The sequence below is a fragment of the Delphinus delphis genome, chromosome 15 (assembly GCF_949987515.2).
Source record: "Delphinus delphis chromosome 15, mDelDel1.2, whole genome shotgun sequence".
Classification (NCBI taxonomy): Eukaryota; Metazoa; Chordata; class Mammalia; order Artiodactyla; family Delphinidae; genus Delphinus; species Delphinus delphis.
In genome coordinates this window covers 54,329,555-54,353,272 of record NC_082697.1, presented here as the reverse complement: position 1 = coordinate 54,353,272, position 23,718 = coordinate 54,329,555, and the positions used below count along the sequence as shown (strand labels likewise).

At 42.2% G+C, this 23,718-nt stretch overlaps 1 protein-coding gene across 10 annotated transcripts in view; it reads right to left on the bottom strand.

Moving 5' to 3' along the window:
• Positions 1 to 23,718, bottom strand: part of RBFOX1 (RNA binding fox-1 homolog 1) — a 1,483,287-nt gene that overhangs the window by 1,060,711 nt on the left and 398,858 nt on the right. Inside the window, exon 1 of one of the 10 annotated variants that reach the window (XM_060031703.1) lies at positions 19,823 to 19,883. The exons of 8 other annotated variants lie outside the window; for them this stretch is intronic. In XM_060031703.1, coding sequence (XP_059887686.1) covers positions 19,823 to 19,867 — 45 coding nt within the window. In that variant the 5' untranslated portion in view covers positions 19,868 to 19,883. Of the gene's footprint in view, positions 1 to 19,453; positions 19,552 to 19,822; positions 19,884 to 23,718 lie in introns of those variants that run through there. One more of the 10 variants, XM_060031709.1, reaches the window with a different exon arrangement.

Here is a 23,718-nt window from a genome sequence, read left to right as displayed (position 1 = left end):
GCATCCCTCAGCCAATGCAAGCATAAACTGGTGCCGGCAGAATCAGAAAAACAAATATATTAGGTTCCCAGATGATCTCCGAAATAAACTAGCTGATGTTTAAGGACAGAGGAATGTGAGGTCAAAGCTGGATGCACCAGCATCCTTGATCCAAAGCAAATAGATTCCCAACAGGAGGACTGTGAGGATGCTCCGAAGCAGACACACTTGTCAGAACACCGTGGACGTGGCTCTATCAGGAGGTGTGCACAACTCCCCGGAGATATGCGGGCCCTTATCTTGGGGATGCTCTGTGTCACTAGAGGCATATGACTATCCTCCCTCTGGGCTGACATTAAACCAAGAGAAGAAAAAATATCTTTTAGCTCCATTCCTTAAACTTTGAAAGATAAGGAGGATGGCTAGGTATAAGCAAATCGAAGGCTGCACTTACGAAGGGAGAGACTACAGTCTTGGGCTCAACTGTCAAGGGTAATTTTAGGAGGAAGATCTAGCTTAAGGAAAGTCCTTCTCATATGGTGTCATTCCCTTCAGTGTATGGTTTGCTTCCAAGAGGGATGAGGTGGGTTGCCAATAATGGCCACAAACTTACCCCATCCCTGTTTGCAGACACCTTTTCAAGGTGAGCTTCCTGTTTCTTTCCTTACTATCTGTCACTTTATCCCCTGACTCTGGGGTTGGCTGTGTGACTTGCTTTTAGCAAATATAATGCAAGCAGATATTAGCAAATATAATGTAAGCAGAGGCTGGACGGTGCTTGTGAGTTAGGGGTTGCCTTCTTACTGCACTTGGAACTCTGACACCCATGCTAGCCTGCTCACTAAGACTGAGCTAGTTTGCTGAGGAGACCACATAGAGGAAAACTGAAGCACTGCAGAAAATCACCAGCCACATGAGTAAAGCCATTCTAGAAAATCCAGCCCCAGAGCACAAGTAAGCCCAGGCAAAACCAGTCGGAAAAAAATGCCCTGCTGAGCCTAGTCCCTGTGGCTGCCACAGAGAAATATGAGGTAACAAATCATTTTTGTTTTAAGCCCTGAAACGTTGGAACTGTTTGTTACACAGCAAAAGCTAACTGTTACAAAGGCATAAATGTTATGGATCCCTGGGTTTCTGTCATCTCTTTCATCAAATTCAGTCTAGAGAAATGGAAAAGAGATGAAGAAAGGCTGTTCACAAATAAAGATTTGGGGGCTGTGCTTGATATTCATTTTTAATAATTACTTTATTGGAAAAGTAATGCAAGCACGTGGTAAAAAGTCAATTAGTGCAAAATGGCATATTATGAATTGTTAGTCTCCTCCTACCCTGAAGCCTCAGCCCCCTTCTCCTGAATAATCACTACTATCGGTTCCTTGTCTGTCTTTGTAGAATATATCCAGACATCCATATGTATAAGTCTATACACACAAGTATGATCATACTACATATGCTGCTCTGTATCATTCTTTTGTTCCACTCATCCCATCTAAATCTATATTAATATCTAAGCTGCATAAAATTTTACCATCTTTCCACAGTATCACATTTAGACCTTTCTCATCCTTTCAGTGGCTGCATAAATATTATTGTGAACAGGTTATAACATGGGATTGCTATAACATAGACATAACCCAAGGTAGTATTTGGGTTCAATGCAGAACCAGCAGGAAAAGAATAAAATACCAAGAAAGAAGAGTATCTGGTCCATGTCTAACAGGGAAGCTGATATACAGGATCCATCCAGGAGCACCTATCATCACAGAGAAGGTGAACTCTATTCAGGGTGAGGTGTTAATGGCAAAAACATTCAAAGAAGTGAGATGGTTAAAAATGGAAATGACCACATACACAAGTTGCCAGCACAATTCATCCCCTATCAATACACCTTCTCTCTCCCCTTCTCACCCTCTCTTATAATAGTTAATGTTTATTAAGCATCTCCTATGTGGTAGGTACTATGCTGCCTTCTTAGATACACAATTACATGCAGTTCTTAAAAGGGACTTGTAAGATGGGGTCTACTGCCATCCCATTTTACAGATGAGAATATTGAGACCTAGGGAGTTAAGACCTGAGCTTCTAATTATGCCACTGCTTCAGGAGCCTCTTCTGAGGTTTCTCCTAGGACTTCACAGGGCCTCCTTTATAAGAGGGGGCATGGTGGGCGCGACAGGGATTCTGCCGTCAACTTTCTCTGGGGTCACGGTAGATTTGGATCCCTGTAGGTGGATCTGCACGATGTCCCACAGGTTAGAAACAGCTAATGGAACCACATGATCTTTCCATCTCCTCCCACTGCCTGAGGCCAGTGCCTGAAGGACAAGTGAGGTCATGTTTAAGCTCTAATAGGTAATATTCTGTTCAGGAAGGAATAACCCAGCCCATTCCCAGAAACTAGGGAACCAGGGTTTCATCCCTCTGGGGCCCCAAGCAGCCCCTCAAAGTCAAGGACCCACCTTCCATCAGCTAGAATGCAAATTAGCCTATCTTGTTCACCACTATCTCTTCAGCACTTTCCAGGATCTCCATCAAGTATTTAGTGAATTAATGAGTGAGTGAATCCAGAAGAGAAGGCAAGTCCTAAGAGGGCTGCGAGACCCAAGAAGAACTCGTAGCATCAATAAAGAGCCTCGGGCTTCCCTGGTGGCGCAGTGGTTGAGAGTCTGCCTGCCATTGCAGGGGACACGGGTTCGTGCCCCGGTCCAGGAAGATACCACATGCCATGGAGCGGCTGGGCCCGTGAGCCATGGCCGCTGAGCCTGCGCGTCCGGAGCCTGTTGCTCCGCAACGGGAAAGGCCACAACAGTGAGAGGCCCGCGTACCACAAAATAAATAAATAAGGAGCCTCAAGGAAGAACTACTCGATTTAGCAGCTTAGAAAAGAATATGAAAAAGGGGTACTGGCACCCAGCATAGTACCCAGTACATGTCTATGAAGTGAACATCCGTCGAAGAATAAGATTCAGAGAGTTTGATAAACTGAGCTCTTGAAGTTGAAGAACTTTCAACTGGCAAGATGCCAAGAGACATGAGAATGGCCTGTAAACTTGGCCAAGCTGGAGGGCACAGGGTCAGACTGAAAAACAGAGTAAGAGCCACATGGTCACGACTGGGATTGCATCCCACCCTGCTGGGGCAGCTCTAGGAGGAAGGGGCTCTACCAAGGGGGTCAGGAAGAAAAGATAGGGACTTGGTGGGAGCAGCTCCACCAACCTCAAACGGAAGGAGGGATGCAGGAGGCCCCTGGGTGAACAGAACCATCCGCCAAGGGCTGAGATAAAACAGCCTGATCTTACTGGACAAAGGCGACTTTAAAACACGGTGATTAATCAGCTGCACAGATATCATAACTGATTTCATAATCTTTACGGGGGAGGAGAACGGTATCTTCACATGTGGTCAAGTGTGCAAATGCTGACGTCAGTCTGTAAATCTTCCAGACCCTGTCATATTCCTGTGTTCAATGCCTCCTCCCTGTGCTCCCCCAGCCTCTGCAGTTACTTCCCTGTGCTGCCATTGCCTCTCACCTTGGTTCTTTTCCATGGTTAGTCCCCTTGAGGGAAGGAACTCTATTGATTTCAAAGTGCATGGAACACACATGGTACGTACTTAATTCTGTTTCTGACGAGGCTGACCTGGGCAGACACTCTCACCCATTGCTAAGTAGTAGGTATTAGACATGCAATTTGGACTCACTATGGGTGCTATAGGATGACTTGACACTGTCATATAAACATTCATTGAATACCCTCTAATAAAAGGAGCTCTGAGAGAGAGAGAGAGAGAGAGAGAGAGAGAGAGTGTGTGTGTGTGTGTGTGTGTGTGTGTGTATGCAGCAGAGTAGAATGTATGCATTGATCGATGGTATGCTGAAATCAGAGGGTCATCTTCTTACACGAAGTTTCTTTAAGTTCCTACGTATTTTGCCAATTAGGAAAAGGATGTAAGACCCTGGCTTTATAGTCTCAGCATGATGATCAGGTATTTAAGAAGAGTTGGCATGACTCAACAAATTCTAGGAAATGTGTCAGAACTGAGACTTTCATGAAAGGCTCTCTCCTCTTCTTTTAAGCAAGGAGAATGACATCATCCACAGTTCACACAAGAAGAAAGGAAGCACTATGCTAACTCGGTGCTGGGGCTTTTCTGCAAGAGACATCCTGAGAAAAGCTGGAACCCCTCCTAGCGGCAGCAGGCGAACATCCAGGAAGCCCTTCAACCAGAGCTCGTCCACGGTACTCACCCTCACCATGTCTTTTTACCAGTCGCTTTTGTAATCGAAGCGGGTGACAACTTCATTCAGTTCTTAGTAACAAGAGGAGGGATCGATTCCCCGAGAATGCCCTAATGACTGGAGACTGGGGCACAAACCATAAATGGAGACTTTCTGATTCCAAGTGAAATTATAGTTTGCCCTGTGAGATTGCACAATAAATCAGGGGGAAAACCAGCCAACATAAGACTCTGGGGTCACTGAAGTGATGTTGACACATTACAATAATGAGAACTTGAAATACCTCATGCCCTATTGATTTTTAAGCTGAATCATTCCCACTGCAGGAGATTACAAGACTCTGTCTTGGAATCATGGCTCATGCGGGAGATGCTGATGAAAAGTACACCCAATCCAATCAGAATGAAAAGCTTTACTTGTACTTATTATAAATCTAATACTATTGTTCCTAGGCTGTGTGATAGGCACTTAACCTACAATGGGAAATATTTTTTTCTTTTAATTAAAATTTTTCATACCTTTTTTCTTTTTTTTTTTTTTACACACGCTCTTTGCTATGACTATACAGGAAAAAGTACCCAAAGAAAACAGGCACAATGGCTCGATTAGTACATAAAGGGCAATTTCTTTATGCTTTTCTAATTCCAGGGTAGCTTTCAAGTTCCCTGCATCACCATATCATTTTGAAGAATGGAAAATCATGTCGTAACAACCAACTTATTTCCTAGTCAATAGGAAAAGATGTATTCCACCAGCATTTAGCATCTACAGTAAACAAAGAATGCCTTGCTGATCTTTCCTTTTTCCCTGAAAAGTGCTCCGCAGAGCTGAATAAACATAGTTATGGGAGGCCAACTGGTGACATAAGTTAATTACTAACCTGTCACACGATAAGAGAACGGTAATAATTTATTTTCACTGTTGCATTAACCATAAGTTGCTTTTTTTTGCCAATGGAGTGTGCTGGAGGAGAAGGCTCTAGAACACTGCTGCTTGCCATATACCCTATACAAGAGTGTGACAATATTTTAGTTGTGAGGCCAGATGCCACTGCTTTTCCTAAGCATAGTATTCTGGCCATAACTCAGAAAATACCCACATTTCTCGGCTTTAGGAGAGAGGGAAACAGCAAGTAGGAATAACATGCTTCCCTCAATGGGGCTCTGAAAACATTATCCAATTATTATAGATATAATTTTGACTTGGGTTTACCAGGATGTAATACACGATAAATATCCTGGCACAATCCAATACGATCATACTTTCTTTGAAAACATTTATCGAGGTCTTAATATGGGCCAGGCATTGTGTTAGGGATTAATTACATATTGTTCACCTGTTCTGTCTCCATGATGTTTATAACCTATCACTATAATTGAATTGTTGAGATGAACACCTGCAAGCAAAACCTATGGGTCTAAAAGTGTTTCTTATAGAAGAAACCCTCACGTCCTACTGACGGAGTTGACCTAAATAAATCAACGGTATTTAGAAGCTAAATGGTCTTTCTTGTCTCAGATACCCTGATTGTTTTTCTTAATTTGATCTGATGGTGTCTCGCTCTTTTTGAAAATATATATTCCTGGACTTCCCTGGTGGTCCAGTGGTTAAGACTCCACACTTCCAATGCAGGGGGCACGGGTTCGATCCCTGGATGGGGAACTAAGATCTCACTTGCCACGTGGTGCAGCCAAAAAAAAAAAAAAAAGAAACTATATATGCCTGCTTATAAATTCCCACGGATTCTACTATTTCATGATCAACCTTGGAGTAGCTAGCCAGAAACTGTCATCTTCTGACAGGGCTACCGTCGGGACCTAGGTTCTTACTTATGTCCATAATCCGTTTATTAATATGACTGAAAGCAGGTGAGTGATTTAAGACACTTTTTCATAGGTGTTGGTAGAAAATAGTTCACAATTGATATAAAGGAGGGGTCTGGGGGGTTACTATAGATGATTTTGTTCTGTTACAGCACTCTTGGGGGTTGTTTTTCTCCCTTCACACCGAGTTCTTTCTGTAAGCTTCCCTCTGTGGTTCACTAACAACTTCATTCACAGAGTCACAAAGCAGATGAGAATCGAAGCTTGTGTAGAGGTCACACTTCAATAGTCTGCTGCATTTTGACTTGCATGTCCCAGCCAACATCACCATTGGAAGAACTGGTCCGGAAGGCATTGAACAAGCTTCTCTTCTCTTACCAACGTCAGTGATACAACATAATAGTTAAGCATCCTGTTTACGGACTTAGCCTGCCTGTGGTCAGATCCAGGGTCCATTCCATGTGAGCTGTGCAATCTTGGGTAAATTACCTTCTTGAAAACAGCTCCCTCGTTTGTAAAATGAAGACAACAAGGGCCCCTGCCAGGGAAGATGCTTAGGAGGCTTAAATAAGCCAACCAATGCACAGCGCCTCCCACGGTGCTTGTCAGATACGATACTCAGTGCGTTTGTAGCCGTGATGTTTTCCCCCAGGAGCACCAGGGCCTTAGCTTGCAGGCATTTGCTTTGATTTTCTGAGCTCAGTTCAGCAAGGGGCAATGGGGTGTAGCAACAGTTTTAGAGAACTGTGCCTACACTAGTATGTTCAAGAGGGCAGCCAGAATTGATTCCCATCTGATGGTTTCTGTATCAGCAACACCACACCATGGCTGTTAGAGGTTAGGCCCTGAGAAACAGTTCTAACTCTCTAGAAACACGATTCCAGCAACACGCAAGCCTAGCACACTGCAGGCTCCCAATGTGCTGGTGCAGAAGAGCAACTAAAAGTCACATGAAGCACGTGAAAAACAAAGATGAAATGAAGTTCCGAAAATTAGATGATACCACTATTTCCTTTCAAAGAGGTCTCTGCCGCCACGTACATTGACAATCTAGTCTAACTTTACAGGACAGAAATAAAAGAGCATGTGTCATCTATAACTGCCTTTTTATAAATACGAGTGCCGGAGGTCATGCCTTCCCAATTCCCCTGGCCATTTTCTACAAGACACCCCAGAGTAGCACATATCTGCCTTGTTAACGTTTCATGGAATCTTTCCATAAACATACGCTTGTTCTTGCCTTCAACGTTTTGTCCTGTCACTGCAACAGATGGCTTTACACTGGAGCATATGAAAATATTAAATACTTTATAAGCCTGGTAGAAATATGAAATGCCTTTGGAGGATGGATAGCTCCATGATTAATGTAAAGCAGCCATGCAAGATTCTGTTAGAAACAAGTACCTTTAAGTTGTGTTGTGGAGTAGACATGGGGCCATCAGTTCCACATCTTCACTGAAGGTAGGCAAATGACCAGGGGCTTAGCTTTCTGTAAGACAGATCTGGGCCACGTGGAAAGGCAGAACATACTGCAGCTGAGAGCTGTGAAATATTGCAGTGTGTAACCAAGGGAGGATTGTGAAATCTACTTCTTAGAAATCTGAAAGCCAGAAGAAACTTCCATCTGTCTGAGATGGTCAAATAAAGTAAGCTTAAATCAGAGCAGCAAGTCGAGGGGCAGTAAAGTCAGCTAGGCGACTGTCCTACGTACACAAATCCACGTACTGTTTCCTTTCAGATCCAGCTTGATAAATGCTGACCCGACCCAATGAGTGTTGCCATCTCAGCTGACCCAGAAGGTATGACCCACAGATCTGCGAAAGAGGTTCAGATCATCGATAGTGGTTAAAATGAGGGATTCTCAAGCCAGGCTGCCTACCTCTCAGTGACTGTAGCAACTTGGCAAGGGACTTCAGCGCTTTGTGTGTGACTCTCCTTCTGTAAGTGGGGGTAACAGTAGTGTGTACATCCTAAGGATTCTATGAGGACAAGTGAGTTAGCACACACAGCAGGCCTAGAATACAGACTGGCATATGGTGGATGCGGCATAAATGCTGCCTAGTCTCTAGATTTAGTACTCTGTTTATGTAGAAATAAGCATCAAGATGTGGGTAAGATTTTACATTTTTCCTTTGATTGGTGTGTGTGTGACTCGCATTCGCTTCCAATAGGGGTAACGTATTAATGTTACCCATAATGTGTACAAATCAAAAATCGCCAAAGCCTTCTGCTTGGCATTTATCCCAGAGAAGTGAAACTCACGCTCACACAAAAACCTGTCCACCAGGGTTCACAGCAGCTGTATCTGCGATAGCCAGCCACACACAGCCCAGGTGTCCTTCAACAGACGGCGGCACAGAGCACGTACTGTGGCATATTACTGAGCAGTGAAAAGGAACAAATGATGGATGGACTCAGTCGTTCAGATAAAACTCCAGGGAATAATGATGCTGGAATTAGCCAATCCCAAAAGGTTAAATACTGTGTGATTCCACTTATATAACGTGTTTGAAATGACAGGATTTTACAAGTAGAGGACAGAGGTTAGGGATGGGGGTAGGCGGTGGTGAGAGGAGGTGAACATGTTTATAAAAGAGATTCTTCGGGGGCTTCCCTGGTGGCGCAGTGGTTGAGAATCTGCCTGCTACTGAAGGGGACACGGGTTCGAGCCCTGGTCTGGGAGGATCCCACATGCCGCGGAGCAACTAGGCCCGTGAGCCACAACTACTGAGCCTGCGCGTCTGGAGCCTGTGCTCCTCAACAAGAGAGGCCGCGATAGTGAGAGGCCCGCGCACCGCGATGAAGAGTGGCCCCCACTTGCCACAACTAGAGAAAGCCCTCGCACAGAAACGAAGACCCAACACAGCAAAAATAAATTAATTAATTAATAAACTCCTACCCGCAACATCTTCTTTAAAAAAAAAAAAAAAAGAGAGATTCTTCATATGGACGTGCTCAGTATCTTATCTACGGTGGTGAATCCCTGAACCTACACACGTAATAAATTCGGCTAGAACGAAACACACCCATACAAATGAGTACAAGTCAATCCGGGGAAATCTGAGCAGGATTAGTGGGTTGCAGCCACATGAGTATCTCGGATATGATGTGATATATGGTTTTGCAAAATACTCCTGTTGGAGGGAAGACAGGGTAAGAGCACAAGGGGCCTCTCTGTATTATATCTCGTGACTGCAAGTGAACCTGCAAAACTACCTGGACAGAAGTTTCCATTGAAAACAAAGCCAAAGCCTAAACGAAGGTGAAGATTCAAAGTTTTCAATACTTTGAGGTGACAGCCACGCTCTTCCCTGAATTTTCCAGCATTATGGATACACTGCTCGTTGGGTCCCCCGAATCTCTGTAGACGCATTGTGAAACCACTTAATAAATACACAGATTCTCTTTCTATTTAATGATGCATACATGGCACTGATTAGTTCTAGGTTTGTGTATTTAGTTGGTACTCTTCAAGGCACGGAGGTCTGCCGAGTAGAGTGCATGGGTTTCTGAACCAATCTGAACAGCGCCTGCCTGTCTCTGAAGTGTTTTATTATTCTGAGTTGGACCCGCTGCATCTCCCAAGGTATGAAGTTCAGTTCAAGATAAAAATATTTTATCTGCCCTTACAGCAAATTGAAAGGCTATAGAAAGGGTTTTGTTATTGCAGTGTTTTCATAAATATATAGTAAACATCTTTCACAGTGGGAAATTCAGAACGAAATACAATTTTCATGCACAGCCATTCATGTGGCTGGCACAGGAAGATGAAATGACCCAGAGATGAATAAAAAAATAATAGTGTACAACTCTGAGCAGCCCACAGTCCCTGACAGACACGCACAACTGGGAGGATAAGGATCGTGAATTTGTAGCACCTCCGATGAATGACAAGTGTCTGCAGCACTGGGGGAATTTGGTTTTCCTCTGTGGCCAAACCATCAGGCTCAACACTTAGCTTTATCACTTTCAGAAACTGTCAACAGCCAACCATCCCATTTCAGAGCACAAAACGACCCCAAACCGCAGCCAGGACATAATTTTAAATCGAGCAATTTGGGGGTTTATCTCCCTTTAAGTCTCTCTTAAGCACATTTTCAAAGCAATTTGGATTGCTTGTGTCTAAGACAGAATATCTAAGTTGATATCTAAGATGATCGACAACAGCTTGGGAGTGAGGGGCTGATCAGAGCTTGTTTGCAAAATTGAAGCTCTTTTTTTCTAACTAAAGTATTTTTTATTACCAAAGTAGTGTATGCTTGTTGAAGATAAAAAGGAAGAAAGGTGTAATCTTTTTTAACAGCTTCATTGCGGTGTAATTGATATACAAAAAACCCTGCACGTCTCACGTGAACAATCTGATGAGTTTGGATATATATGCATCCACCTGTGATACCATCACCACAACCAAAGTAATAAACACATCCATCACTCCAAAGGTTTCCTTGAGTCTGGTGTGTGTGTGCCTGTGTGTGTGTGTGTGTCTGTGTGTGTGTGTGTGTGCCTGTGTGTGGTGTGTGTGTGGTGTGCGTGCGTGTGTGCACTATAAGAACACTTAACATGAGCTCTATCTATCCTCTTAACAAATTTTTCAGGGTACAATACCATGTTGCTAACTCTAGGCACGATGAAGCACAGCAGGTCTCTAGAACCGATTTTCTTGCATAACCTTAAAAGAAAAACTTTCATTTCTCCCCTGCTCCCTTCCCAGTCAAGTTCCATAGTCACCACAAAGGTCACCCCCCTCCTCAGCCCTTTAGTTATCTGTTACAATTTCTCCATGTATAGAAGACGTTTGCCTGTGTAGGTGTGTTTCCTAACAAGGTTTTCCTAACACGTGTCTGAAGCTTGGACTCTTCGCTTGCAGCGCCGCAGACACCGTTTCAGGTCCATGAAGATCCACTTCACTCCCTGAATGCTTCCTGGCATCCAATCCTCCATTGTTAGGCATTTCGTTTGCTCCAGTTTTTCTTCCCACTGTGCTGCTGTCAACCATCTTTGGAAACTTGAGCAACATAAACCCTAGAGGTGGAAATGCTGGGCCAATGGATACGCACTTTGTTTTTAAATAAAAATTTCCAAATTGTCGTCCACAGAAGAATGTACCATTCCACACTCTCTCCAACAGTGTGCAACTGTTTTCCAGCACGATATATGAAACATTGATATATACAGATGAAACTTTTCACGTATATATACAAATACACACCCAAATATATACATGTATATGTATATATGAACATATTTTCACACACTTGTTGGTATGTATCCTTCTGAAAACTATATACACGCTCTTTGCCAATTTTCCTTCTGGGTCATTAGTTGGTCATTCTATGAATCCATCCATCCACTCATCCACCCATCCGTCCATCCATCTACATATACCATCAAGATTATAAGGAGGTTAGTCCTAATTAAAGGATCGCAGGGCCTCCCTAGGGTTAACCAAATCTGGTCTATGTCAGATTCATTTTTCACCACTGTAAGAACAAAGATTCCTATGGCTTTGAGTCAAAAGGAGGGTGGAAATAGTCTTTGAAGTCATAAAATTTCAAATGTGACTACTAATACAACTCACTAGCAGTTGGTAACCCTAGAAAAATCACATCAAGTCTCAGTCTCCCCTTATGAAAAATGAGCTTCATAAGAACACCTGTCTCATAAAGTTGCTGGGAGTACTCAGTTCAATAATGTATATCAGAAGTTAACATAATGTATGGCTCACACAAACAATAGACAGGATCAGTACTCATGATAATGATGTATAATTCTCTATGTTGAGCAGTTTGCTAGTACATTACAACAAAGCCTGGTTTCTTTTCTATTAGCAGCAGAAGTTGAAGCCTGAACCACTTATAACATGGATGACCCTCTATATTTCTACCTCTCTGGGAAAACTTTGTAATAGGGACTCAGCAGAAACCCATTTTCCCCTTGCTGGATGCACTCTTAATGGCACACAAAGTTTACCACCAGTTGTCTTTATTTTAAAAAGCAGATTCACATTAAATGTGGAAATATGTTAGAAACCAATTCCGCTGGATATGGAATGAAAATGGCTCTTTTAAATCCAGTTTCCTATTGTTTTCTTCTTTTAGTCAATTAACCAAGATGTATGTATTTTAGCACTGTAGACTAACAGACCACACTTAAGGAACCTTATTGGGTAGTCTTAGCTACATGAGTTTATCCCCGCTTATTTACCACTGAACAACAAATTCTGGTTTAATTTTAAACCATTTCCTGAATCAACTCTTGGATGGAATAGGTATTGCACAAAAGCCAATTCGACGAACTACATTAAAAACAGAAATGTGACGATAATGGATGCAACGTGAGTCTTTTGACAGTTCTGAAACAGGATTCACTCCTCACTGTCTACGTGTAAATGTGAGTTCACTGGGCCCGAAATATACAGGAAGGACTGTAATGGTTTCTACCTCCAGCTCAGTTCCTGGAATGTTCCGGGGCTGGGGGAGGGTGGCCCAAGAGCCCCTTTCCATGGCTTTGGCATTGCTGGCTTCCTCCCTCATATCCATAAATCTGTGCCTTGCCTCATGTAAACTGCAGCCCATTCTTGCGGCTCAGCATCTTCGAGCTTTATGTGGGGCAATGCATAGTGAGCTATGTACCAACACCCGAGTCATGGGAAGTTTGGGTGAGAAGCCTGAGGAGGCAGCTGGCATAGAACTGACTCTGTCAGATCAGTGGTTCCCGTTGCCACCACCTCCTCTTCCTCCAGTATTTGCATTCAAGATGCAAGATGCTTCCTTTTAAAGTACACACCCATATATGCCCTTGACAAGAAACTTCTTAATACATAAATTCTTCCATCCATGTATTCATTCATTCAACTTAAATTGATTGAGGTTCTCTACTCCCGTCTTGGCTTTCTGAACCATTGGTGTAGGTACGTTTAATTGTAGAACTGCAAGACTGTTTCTTCTAATGTAGAATAAAGTGTGTCAAATTGGCACTGCTATTTAAACATCTACTCAAATTGTTTTTCTCTTCATAGGTTTTAACTACATGGTGGAAATTCAACAGAGCAAGAAATGGACTTGGTCATTCCCACGGTCTAAATGAGGAAAGGCGGATTGGCTTCAGCAAGATCAAGTTGGAAATCAATGTGCCCACATCCACCATATCCCACTTGGTATGGACTATACTGGACTCCACAGAAATTTTTTTTTTAATATTTATTTATTTATTTGGCTATGCCGGGTCTTAGTTGCGGCATGTGGGATCTTCTTTGCGGCATGTGGGGTCTTCTTTGCGGCATGTGGGGTCTTTCGTTGCGGCATGCGGTATCTAGTTCCCTGACCAGGGATCGAATCTGGGCCCCGTGCGTTGGGAACGCAGAGTCTTAACCACTGGACCACGAGGGAAGTCCCCCTAGAAAAACTTTAAAGTGCCAGGAAAATAAAAAGTGAAGTTTCTCGAAGAGACCATTCATCCTCTAAGTATGTCCTTCTGAATACTATTGTTTTCAGTAGTATTAATAAATAATAAATAAAGAGAACTCACAAGTCCTACTGACCCTGGAAAAGTGCACGTTCAGAAGTATTTGAATAGTGAAAAATAAAGCTGTGCACGTTATCATTCACTCTCATTCAAAAATGGTTGTTAGTTTTCTTAACCAGAAATGAAACGAAAAATGTCTTTTGTTTCAAAACTCAAAGGAAGATGCTGCTGTAACAGCTGTGCTTCTGCACAGTTAGAAACTCAAATTATTAAAGAGCATGACAAAGCGGTTAGGAGCAGAGACTGGTGTGTAAATCCCAGCTCTGCCACTTAGAAGCTGTCTGACCTTGGGCAAATTACTCAACTTCTCTGGGCCTTGGTTCTCTCTCTCCTCTGTAAAAAGTAGATAATAACAATATCAACCATGTGGGCTTCTCTTAGGAATTAAATGAATTAATATTTTAAAGCATTTATAATAGAACTCGGCACATGTAAAACACTAAGTGTTTATTAGATAAATAGGCAAATAAACCTATGTGCCAAACCTTTGAAGATAAGGAGAAAATAACAGTGCTTGAATACCAAGGGGAAGCAGGAAGGTTCTCAGAATTACTGTTGCATGACTCATTTAGTGATGTTGCATTTCTCTTCTCTTGACATCAGTACCATAGAAAGCAATCTCATTTTAGAGCAGTTGTCGGAGGTAACACTGAGTACATCAGGGAAAAGGAGGTAATTCAATCACAATGACCCGTGTCGTATTTATAAGGAAAGATGCTCAGAGTAGGCAGCTATAAAATTTTAAAGTCAAATTGTAAAAAAATACAGACCTTCTGATTTTGCAGCATGATCCTATTCACAGTATCCAATCGGAGATTTTAAAAGTTTAATAACTGAAATTCACTGATCCACTTTCTTGAAAAATCGGACCATGTGTATATCAGTCGTAGCATCACTGATATTGCCTAGGGCAGGATTTCTCAGCCTCAGCACTACGGGCATTACGGGCCAGGCAATTCTTTGTTGTTTTCGGGGAGGGGGCTGTCCTGTGCATCCCTGGTCTCTACACAATAGATGTCAGCGGCAGCCCTCACCTAAATGTGACAATCAAAAATCTCTCCAATATGTGGCCAAATGTTGTCCTTGGAGGGGATGGGAGTGAAAAAGAATTGCTCCTGGTTGAGAATCACGGGCCTAGGGCATCAGTTGAGTATCCATTTTGTATATCTTCCTAAATTCGGATTAGTACAATTCAGTGGTATCTTCTTCTATTAAAGCCAGAAAAATCTGGATTCAAGTTGCATATTCTAATTATAAAAAGTCTTGAAGGTTGCTTCCCCATCTCTAAACTAGGCATGGCAATACCTACCTTGCAGAGTGGTGGTAAGGACCACAGAAAATATGTTAGAACCCCCAGTCCAGTGCCTGACATACAGAGGCAGTGAGGGCCCAGGTGGAGGTGAGCATTTCTGTATTGTTATCCCCGTTACTGCTGATGCGCTATCACATCCTCATCGTCATCATGCTCATCAGTCTAATAAGAATGGAAAGTCTCTATTTATACATGCAAATAAGAATATAATAGACACAACTGGTACTTTCATCCCTTTAGCAAACAAGCAACTGGATTTCCTCACAAGCAGATATTTCAATTAAACAACAGAGAAATATATCGTGTAGCAAATGCAGATGAAGAATTATCATGAAGAGGAAAAAGCAAGGCTGGTGGAGGCCTTCCCAACACATGATCCTTAACAGGTCCTCTTTCCAAAGCCAACACCGGGCATAGAGGGCACCTCAACCCACTTGGTTGTTGCTGTTTTTCTGTGTTGAGTTCATAGTGTGAGGGAAACAGAGCTCCTGATTTTCTGCGCTCTTTGTGAGATTAAGGTCTATCCAACCAGTCTAGAAAATTTAACCAACTAGCCAACTCTGCAATTCCCCAAACTGCAGGGAATTCAAGGTGGATAATTGTGACCACTAATCACTCTGTAAGTTAAAAGGCCCGTTTTAAAGAACAGTGAACTTTGGCTAATTAGATAAACATGAATCCAGAATTCCAGACTTCACTTTTATAAAACTAGAGAAAAAGTAATAAATGTGCCCACCATTGCATAAGAAAAGAAAAATCTCACTGCCATCCTTAGAAGGTGGATGCACTATTTCTGCTACAATTATATCACTTTTCGAAAAGTCTTCCCTGGCCTGCCTGAGGTTTGAACTAGCTGAAGGATTGTTCGCCACCCATTAATGTTAGGGAACTAACAACTGTTCTTGCTTTTCCTTTAAACCCAACTGAAATTTCACGAGAAGTTGCAAATACAAAATTGTATTAAGAACATCCTATTGATCCTATTTACATATGCTACATCAAAGTATTCAGACATCATAAGCAAATGTGAAATGGGGACCTTCCGATACCCCATAGGTTATGCAAACACCTAACCAGAAAGAACACTTTGAAATTTTTATGGAGCAGGAAAAATTGGAAGTGTATTAATCTAGGCAGTGAAATTGGGCTTTTTGTCATTTTTAATTGCTTGAATTCATAACCTAGTTTTGCTGAATCAAGAATGAGTTGCTATAGCTGACACAAGCTGTTTCAGTGTTTTGGGCACATGTGCACACGCGTGCACACACACACACACAGGGCACACAACTTTTCATATGAACTTTGTATCTATTAATAAAAAAAATACTCTTGAAAACTGTTTGGGAAATTATCGTAACTGAATAATTAACTATAAAGATTTCCAAGTAGAGCACCGTGTGTTAAAAAGCTGACTTTTAAAGACTCTTGCTTTCTTTTAGTGCCATGCGAACGGGATGGGGGGTGGGAGCAACAGGAATAGCAAGTCGTCAGGACTGAGATTTTGTTATATATGATTTAATTCAAATAACTTAAAATGCATAATTAAAAAATTCTTCATGCCTTTATCTGCCCCTGTTTACTATTGCTCATGATATATGTAAACACTCAACGCTGCGTGAAAATGAAGGAAAACAGACAGAAGGACAAAGACGTCCACCCACAAATATGTACAAAGATTGAATATGTTATCACATCCTGAAGGTTTCAGATCTACAACCAAATAAAGTCTACGGTGCAAAAATCTTTAAGGGTCCATGTTTTACTTCCCTATTTATTTTTATGTTTGTCGGAAAAATCAACACAGGATGGGGATTAAAGTCTCATAAAAAGACTTTCATTTTAATCCCATTAGGATTACTCTCAAACAACTTACGGTGATAACTTGAAGACTAACACATGTGACATTTAAGAAATATAGCTAAAAATGAAACATAAATAAAGGTTTAATTAATAATAATAAGGTTTTATTATTATTTCATAAATGTCCTTCCTCTTTTGGACCACGCTCCATTCCTCTGGTCCTGCAACTTTGCTCAAAATGTAATATGAAAATTATAAGTTTAGCCAGAAAACAAGACCAAAACTGTCTTTCACTGGACATTGTAATAGTTATTTGGCTCCAGACTGACTCACCCAACCAGGTTCTCTGTAATTAAGCAGAGGAATACATACTCTGATTCTCATGGAATGTTCTCAGAATACGCCCATAGAGTCTCAACATCTCACAGCTATAATTTACAGGGAGGCAATCGTCACCAAAAGCCCTTTGCCTGAAATCTACTTCAGCTTTTGTGTCATACTTATGGGAGAGAGAAACAGAAATGGAAAAAAGAAATATATTATTTTTGTGATACTTTAAAAAGCTGGCCCATAAGTCAAGGCTGATGGCTACTTCTACTAAGTTTAAGTAAATACAGACTTAAAATGAATCCAGATTCTAAACAAAAGTCAGGTAATGGAGAAAATAGAAGTTTGAGGGGCAAGTTTACAAGAGACCAATGTAAAAATATGCTTAGCCACATAAAGTTATGAGTCAAAGTGCACAGTTGTAAAAATCTATCACTTGGTGATGACAGAGAAAAGATTCAGCTCTGTTCATGTAAAGTAAAGGCGTTCTCCAGGGGTCTATTTGCTTGGTTAAAATGAAACGACAAGAAAAGTTTGAATATTCACTTTTTAAATAAGATTAGTGTATAATGGATTGCCTGATATTAATTCTTGTATATGAGCAGAGAATACAAAAACAGAAAAAGAAAAACCAGATGCTGATTATCCTTCAGGGTGCAAAAGATTTGTTAAGATAAAAATGTAAAAAAAAAAAAAAAAAAATGTAGTAGGAGAAAATACCTGAAATATTTTCTGTGTTCCAGGTATGAAACTAAGAAAAGGCAGAAGGAAAGAAATACAGGTGGATGGGGAGAGAAAGGGGGTTGGAGAGAGAGAAAGAAATGTGGAAGAAAGGGAGGGGGGAGGGGGGAGGGAGGAAGGGAGGGAGGAAGGGGGAGAGGGAGGGAGGGAGGAAGGGGGAGAGGGAGGGAGGGAGGGGGAGAGGGAGGGAGGGAGGGAGGGAGGGAGGGAAGAAGGAAGGGAGGAAGGAAAAAGAAGGGTGATTAAGAAAGGGCGAGAAGAAACCTTTCCCCATAGGTTATACTTCCTCCAACTCTTCAGAGAAGCAATTTTCTCTTCATAATAATCTGCAAGTATTCTAATACAGAGGAAGCATCAGCGTGTGTGGAGAGTGTGAGTGGGCAGATTGGAGTTGAAAAATCCTGCTTCTTATAAGAAAATCGTGACTGCTGCCCGCATTGCCTGCGAACGGCAGTGGTAAACAGCTGTCACCGACCGACTTTAGTTTACTTACTTGAAGAACAACCCTCTGCAAACTTAATCACAGCAAACCACAAAGACAAGTTACTCCGTATCACAAACACATCTACATTCACGCCCCTTTGGATTTCCGAAGATACATTTGGATCAAAAATAGGAACCACAGTTGAGAAAGATTTGACAGTCTTAAACCAGACATTTACTACCCAGCTACCCCCCCCAAAAGGATTACGCAATCATTTTTGACTTCTTCCATTACAAAACCACGTTCATTTCCATGTGACCAAATTAAAGCCATATAAACAATGAGTAAATTATGAAATATCTAAAGATACTCGGAAAGTGACTCTTTTTTTTTTTAAACTTGGAAAGTGACTCTTTTAAAAGGTAATTTAATGAATATTTCACTAAGATGATTTTGCCAACAAAACTTTTGGATTCAGAATTCCCTCTGGGCCCCTCTTTAAGTGGAGGAGGGCCTCATCTCTTGCGTCAACAGAAATAAGTAACACCACCAGTTTCATCCTAATCTGAAAATAATGGCTAGAGGGACTGGCTGAGACTGAGGCTTCTAGGTGATCCTCCTAGGCTGATAAATGTCGTATTCAACATTTTGCACGTTTTTTAAATGCCTGACAGCTAATTCCATCACTTTGGAAGGCAAGGTACATCTCCCCCATTTGATCTCTCAAGAAGGATGACTCTTGTTTCATTCAATAAAATGGTCCAGAGACTATTTCTTAAGTCAAAGCCTTTCTGGTATTGTCAATTTACTCTCTCTTCCCTGGGAATCAAGAAAAGCAGAGGAGATAAGAGTACCCCAGTGCAACTAGCACAGTAGACACGTCTGCACGAACATGAAATACATCCCCCCCCACACGCACACACATGCCCCCTCGGATCGTGAGCCTGCCAACTTTCCCAATGCACTGCCCATCTGGCCAGTCATTTCAGAAACCTCGCATTTGAAGAACCGCGCAGCTCTTGCAAAACCCCTGTTAGCCTATTGGGACTTGTACACCGTTTCTTATAAACGCTTATTCATCTCTGGAAGTAAAGTTAAACGGAGCCAATGAGCATGGGCAATGAAGTTCCCCACTAACTTCTACTCGGTCCAGAAAATCCATTCATCTCTGGACTCCCCAGTCGCTCCCAACGCCCCTCGCCCTCTCCAGGCGATCAGCGCCCCTGGGTGCGCCCCGGGCGCGCCAGAGCCCAGCCTCCCGGGTCCCCGGGGCTGGCCTTACGTACCGTGTCTCTTTCACGCGCGGCAAAGGCATCCGCAGCCTTCCATCGCGGCTTCGGTGCGCCCGGCTTCCATCCGCCGCCAAGTCCCTATTCTAATCAGCAGCCCCGGAGGCGCACACGCCGCCACCCTCTCTGCGTGAACGTCGGACAGCGGCTGACGGCGGCTCCTCTGCCACAGGCAGCCCAAAATGTCAATTTGCACACTCCTCCCCCCTTTCGCCCGCCCCTGGTCCCAGTCCCTCTTCCACCCCCTCCCGCGAGTCAGTGGGCTTCAGGAAGCCTCTGCAGACTCTGCCTCCTCCCCATCCGGCTCTCGCTCTCGGTCTCCCCTTCCCTCCCTGACAGTGTTTACAGCGTCTTCTCTCGCCTTACCTGAAGGGCATCTCCCACGACTGCAATTAGCTGCCAAGATTTCATTGTCGGCTGCAAAGTGCCTCCTGTATCCTCCCTGGGAGAACACTGGAGAAGTCCGAGGCAACAGCAAACGGCAGCCACGTGCTAGCAATGTAAATGACTCCAGTCATCTGTCGTGCGCCGCCGTGCCTGTGCTCGCCCCGGCTGCCTGGCAGCCTGACACTGCCGCCAGCAGGTGCAGAACGCGCTGGGAGAGAGAGCGAGCAGCCCGAGCGCGGAGGCAATCAACGCGGGGACGCACACAAAGGGAGGCCACCGAGGTGTCGAGGACGCTGCTGCGCCCAAGCCCAGCTGCCCGCGCGGCCTTGGCCCCCGCGCCAAAAACACTGGCCAAATTGGACGCCTAATGTTTTTGCAAAGTCTTGCAGCCCCCGGAAGGCGGTGGATGCCGCCGAGGCTGCGTGGGTCCCGCCTCCGCGCCTCCCAAAGCGCTTTGCTAAGCACCGAGCTGGCGGCGGTACCTCACTTCTCTCCCCCCGTCTCTCTCCTGAACGTGTCCCCTTCCCTTGTTCTTTCAAGCATTAAATATGTACCACATGACAGAATAGGGCACCTTGCACGGTCCTCCGCGTCCACACTTGACAACCAGTTTTAACTCAGGAGCGGTGAAATGTCTAAAGGCAGGATATAAGCACTTCCAATTACTTACACTACTCCTGCATTATTCAGAACGTCCACGGGACAGTATTTATGACTTCCAATATGCTACTTCACATACAAATACTAGTAAAAGATGGAAGACCCCCACGACTCCCTTCCCCCAGCGCTGCTGATAAGCTTTCCTTGGCGTTTCCTCCCAGAAGCCGTTGTACTTTTTTTCCCAGTGGTTAAAGCCTTACGATCTCAATTCTTCTTACACATTATGTAGTAAATGAGGATGCTCTGACGTTTGAGCCTGCTTCGAGGACGACAATACATATTGTATCCTGTTGAACTTTAGAGACACCTTCTAAAATGTATCTACCTTGGATAATAGTGGAATCAAAGTAAATTTCCTATTTTTTCCCCAAAAGTCCTCATAGATATATGCTTTTTCTTATTAAATGAAATGAGTTACACAAGATTGTAGCTACTCCCAGCTTAGCTATTCCCAGTCTAAGCTGTAGCTTTGGTTAGAGACCAAACAATCTATTGGTTGGAGAAGTGAGTCTTGTTTCTTCTTTTTCTTCACATTCAGAACTGCAAGCTACATGCACCAAGATTGCCTTGCTTCTTCAAGCAACTGTTCATTGAATGGGAAGGATCTAAATGTGTTAGAGAATTTCATACAGATATACTACATTTGATTAACAGTGAAATAATCATTGGTTTCCTGTGTGAACTTCTTGGATAGTTTATTTTTGTTAAAGGCTTTTATATATGGGTAAGTAAATTTTAAAATGCTAATAAATCTTTCAAATATTTATTTTCACATTTATTACAGCTCCACATCTCGTGGCAATATTTCCAGGGTTTTTTTGGAACATGCCAAGTCCTTACATAACCATCACTGATCTCTGTCACACCAGTAACACAATGAGGAGGGTTTTTTTTTCCCTTCTTCTATGCATTAGGGTGTTTTTAATATTGCATTCATATAGTGTTTAACTTGCTCCTTGTGGACTTAAGAAAAGTTTATGTGTGTTTTCTCTGCCTGCTTTTCTTGGGGGCAGTGGCTTCGAAGGGATGCTAAGATAACATTAAGTAAAATTTTCTTTCACGGTGAGGATGTAGTGCAAAATACACTACACTCCCTGATTAACAGGTAACTTCTAATGTAACCATATATTATCCTCTGGACATGGTTTCCAACAGCCTCAGGTAAAAATGGCAAAAGGTTGCTAGACTTTTGCTTAACCAGAACCCTGTGTAGTTGTAAAGATATACCAATATAAAATATTATTATCACAGCAGAAACTAGCAGTCTCAGTGGAGTAATTTGATTCACAAATCAGTTCACAAAAGCAAGGTTATTTGAAGTTAAGGATGCTGGGGGTGATGGGTGGAAAGAGAGCAAACCCTAATTACAACACCATCGTCCCTGTGTTCCCTGGCACATGTGGCCATTTAATCACAGAGTGTGACAGCCCTGGCAGATGCTGCCCAACCTGGTTATTGATATAAATTGCTATTCTCATGTGTAAGTGCCCCGGTGAAGAGTTAGAACAATATCTGTACTCACCCAAAGGGACTTAAAGGTCCACACTAGCATCTGTGGTGACAAGACAAGATGGTCCAGAGCTGAGGCTGTTTGCTTGTTCCCGCTCCAAAAGGCAAACAGCAATGGATGAAACCCCCAAACCAAGAATGAGGGACAGTCTCCCTGGGGGGAGGGTGAATTGGTATTGTCCCTCTGGAAACTGATTGGTGTCTATTAAAATGCAAAAGGTGCACTCCTCATAACCAAGCAATTCTGCTTCTAATGTGCACCCTGACAAAACGTATGCACAAATATTCATGGATATAATTGTACCACTGCTGGTAATAGGAAAAAAACGAAAAATACCCAATGGCATAAAAATAGGACATATCCTATGATGGAATACCATGTAGCAGTGAAAAGGACTGACTAAAGCTGTGGGGGAATATTCTATAGCTAGACAGACATATACATGTACAGATAGTGATGGCATATCTATACATACTACATAGTACAACTATATATATTTTTTAGTAAAAATTTTGCTGAGATAAAAATATACGGTTTAGATGATTCATGCACTAGGATACCATTTATAAAGAAAATTCACAAATGAAATAATATTATAGATATTATTATCTGTAGATACGGAAATATCTATGGAGGTATAGAAGAAGAAGCAGAACTGGGGCTGACCTATTACAGCCCCAGGGCCAAGTACAGTCACTGTCTGTTTTTGTACAGCCCACTAGCTGAAAATGATTTTTATATTTTAAAGTTTAGAAAAATTGAGACAAATATTTTAGGAAAGAGGAAAAGTAGGAAATTCAAATTTCAGCGTCGATGAGTGAAGTTTTATTGGAACACAGCTATGTCTGTTTATTTACACACTGATGATGACGGCTTTTGCTCTCCAACTGCAGAGCTGAGTGACTGTAACAGAGACACAATGGCCCGCAAAGCCTAAAATATTTACTATCGAGCCTCTTACAGAAAGTTTGCTGTGCTGATCCCTGGCCTAGAAGAATGGCACAAGATGCATAATAGCATTATCTCTGGGGAAAGGGACAGGAGACTCATGTAGATGGCCCAAGTTGAGAGAACTCTAGTTCTCCTTTTAAGAGAACATTTATATATATTGTTTTTATATTTTTATAAAAGGTAATGTGTGTGTTAATATATGTAAAATTTTTAAGATATATATATAAATGCACACATGCATATATACACACAATATAAATATGTTTTCATTGTATGTATATATATGTGTATGCGTATATACACATATGCATATACTTTTTAAAGTTTATATATGTAAAACCTCTTTAAAACCTTTAAAGATATACATTTATATTTTTATATAAACACAAGTACATATATATACACATACACACACATATATATGGCGTGTTTTGACGGTAAGAGAATGTGTATTCCATTTTTAAAGTGTATGTGTGCACATGTGTGTGTACATCTACACACATGTAGATACACAGGTATACAGATACACATACTTGGAAAAAATCATTCAAAATGGCAGTTCTTGGTGGTAGAAATATAGGTGCTTATTATTTTCTTCTTTGCTTTTTCACGTATTTGTCTATTTTCCAAAGAGATATAAATGTAAGAAAATGGTGGACACCCCTGGCCATGTGAGTGGTGACAACTGCCATTGTGCCAATATCATTTTCCTCACCCAGAAACTGCCTTTTCTCTTCAAATGTTGAATGATAAA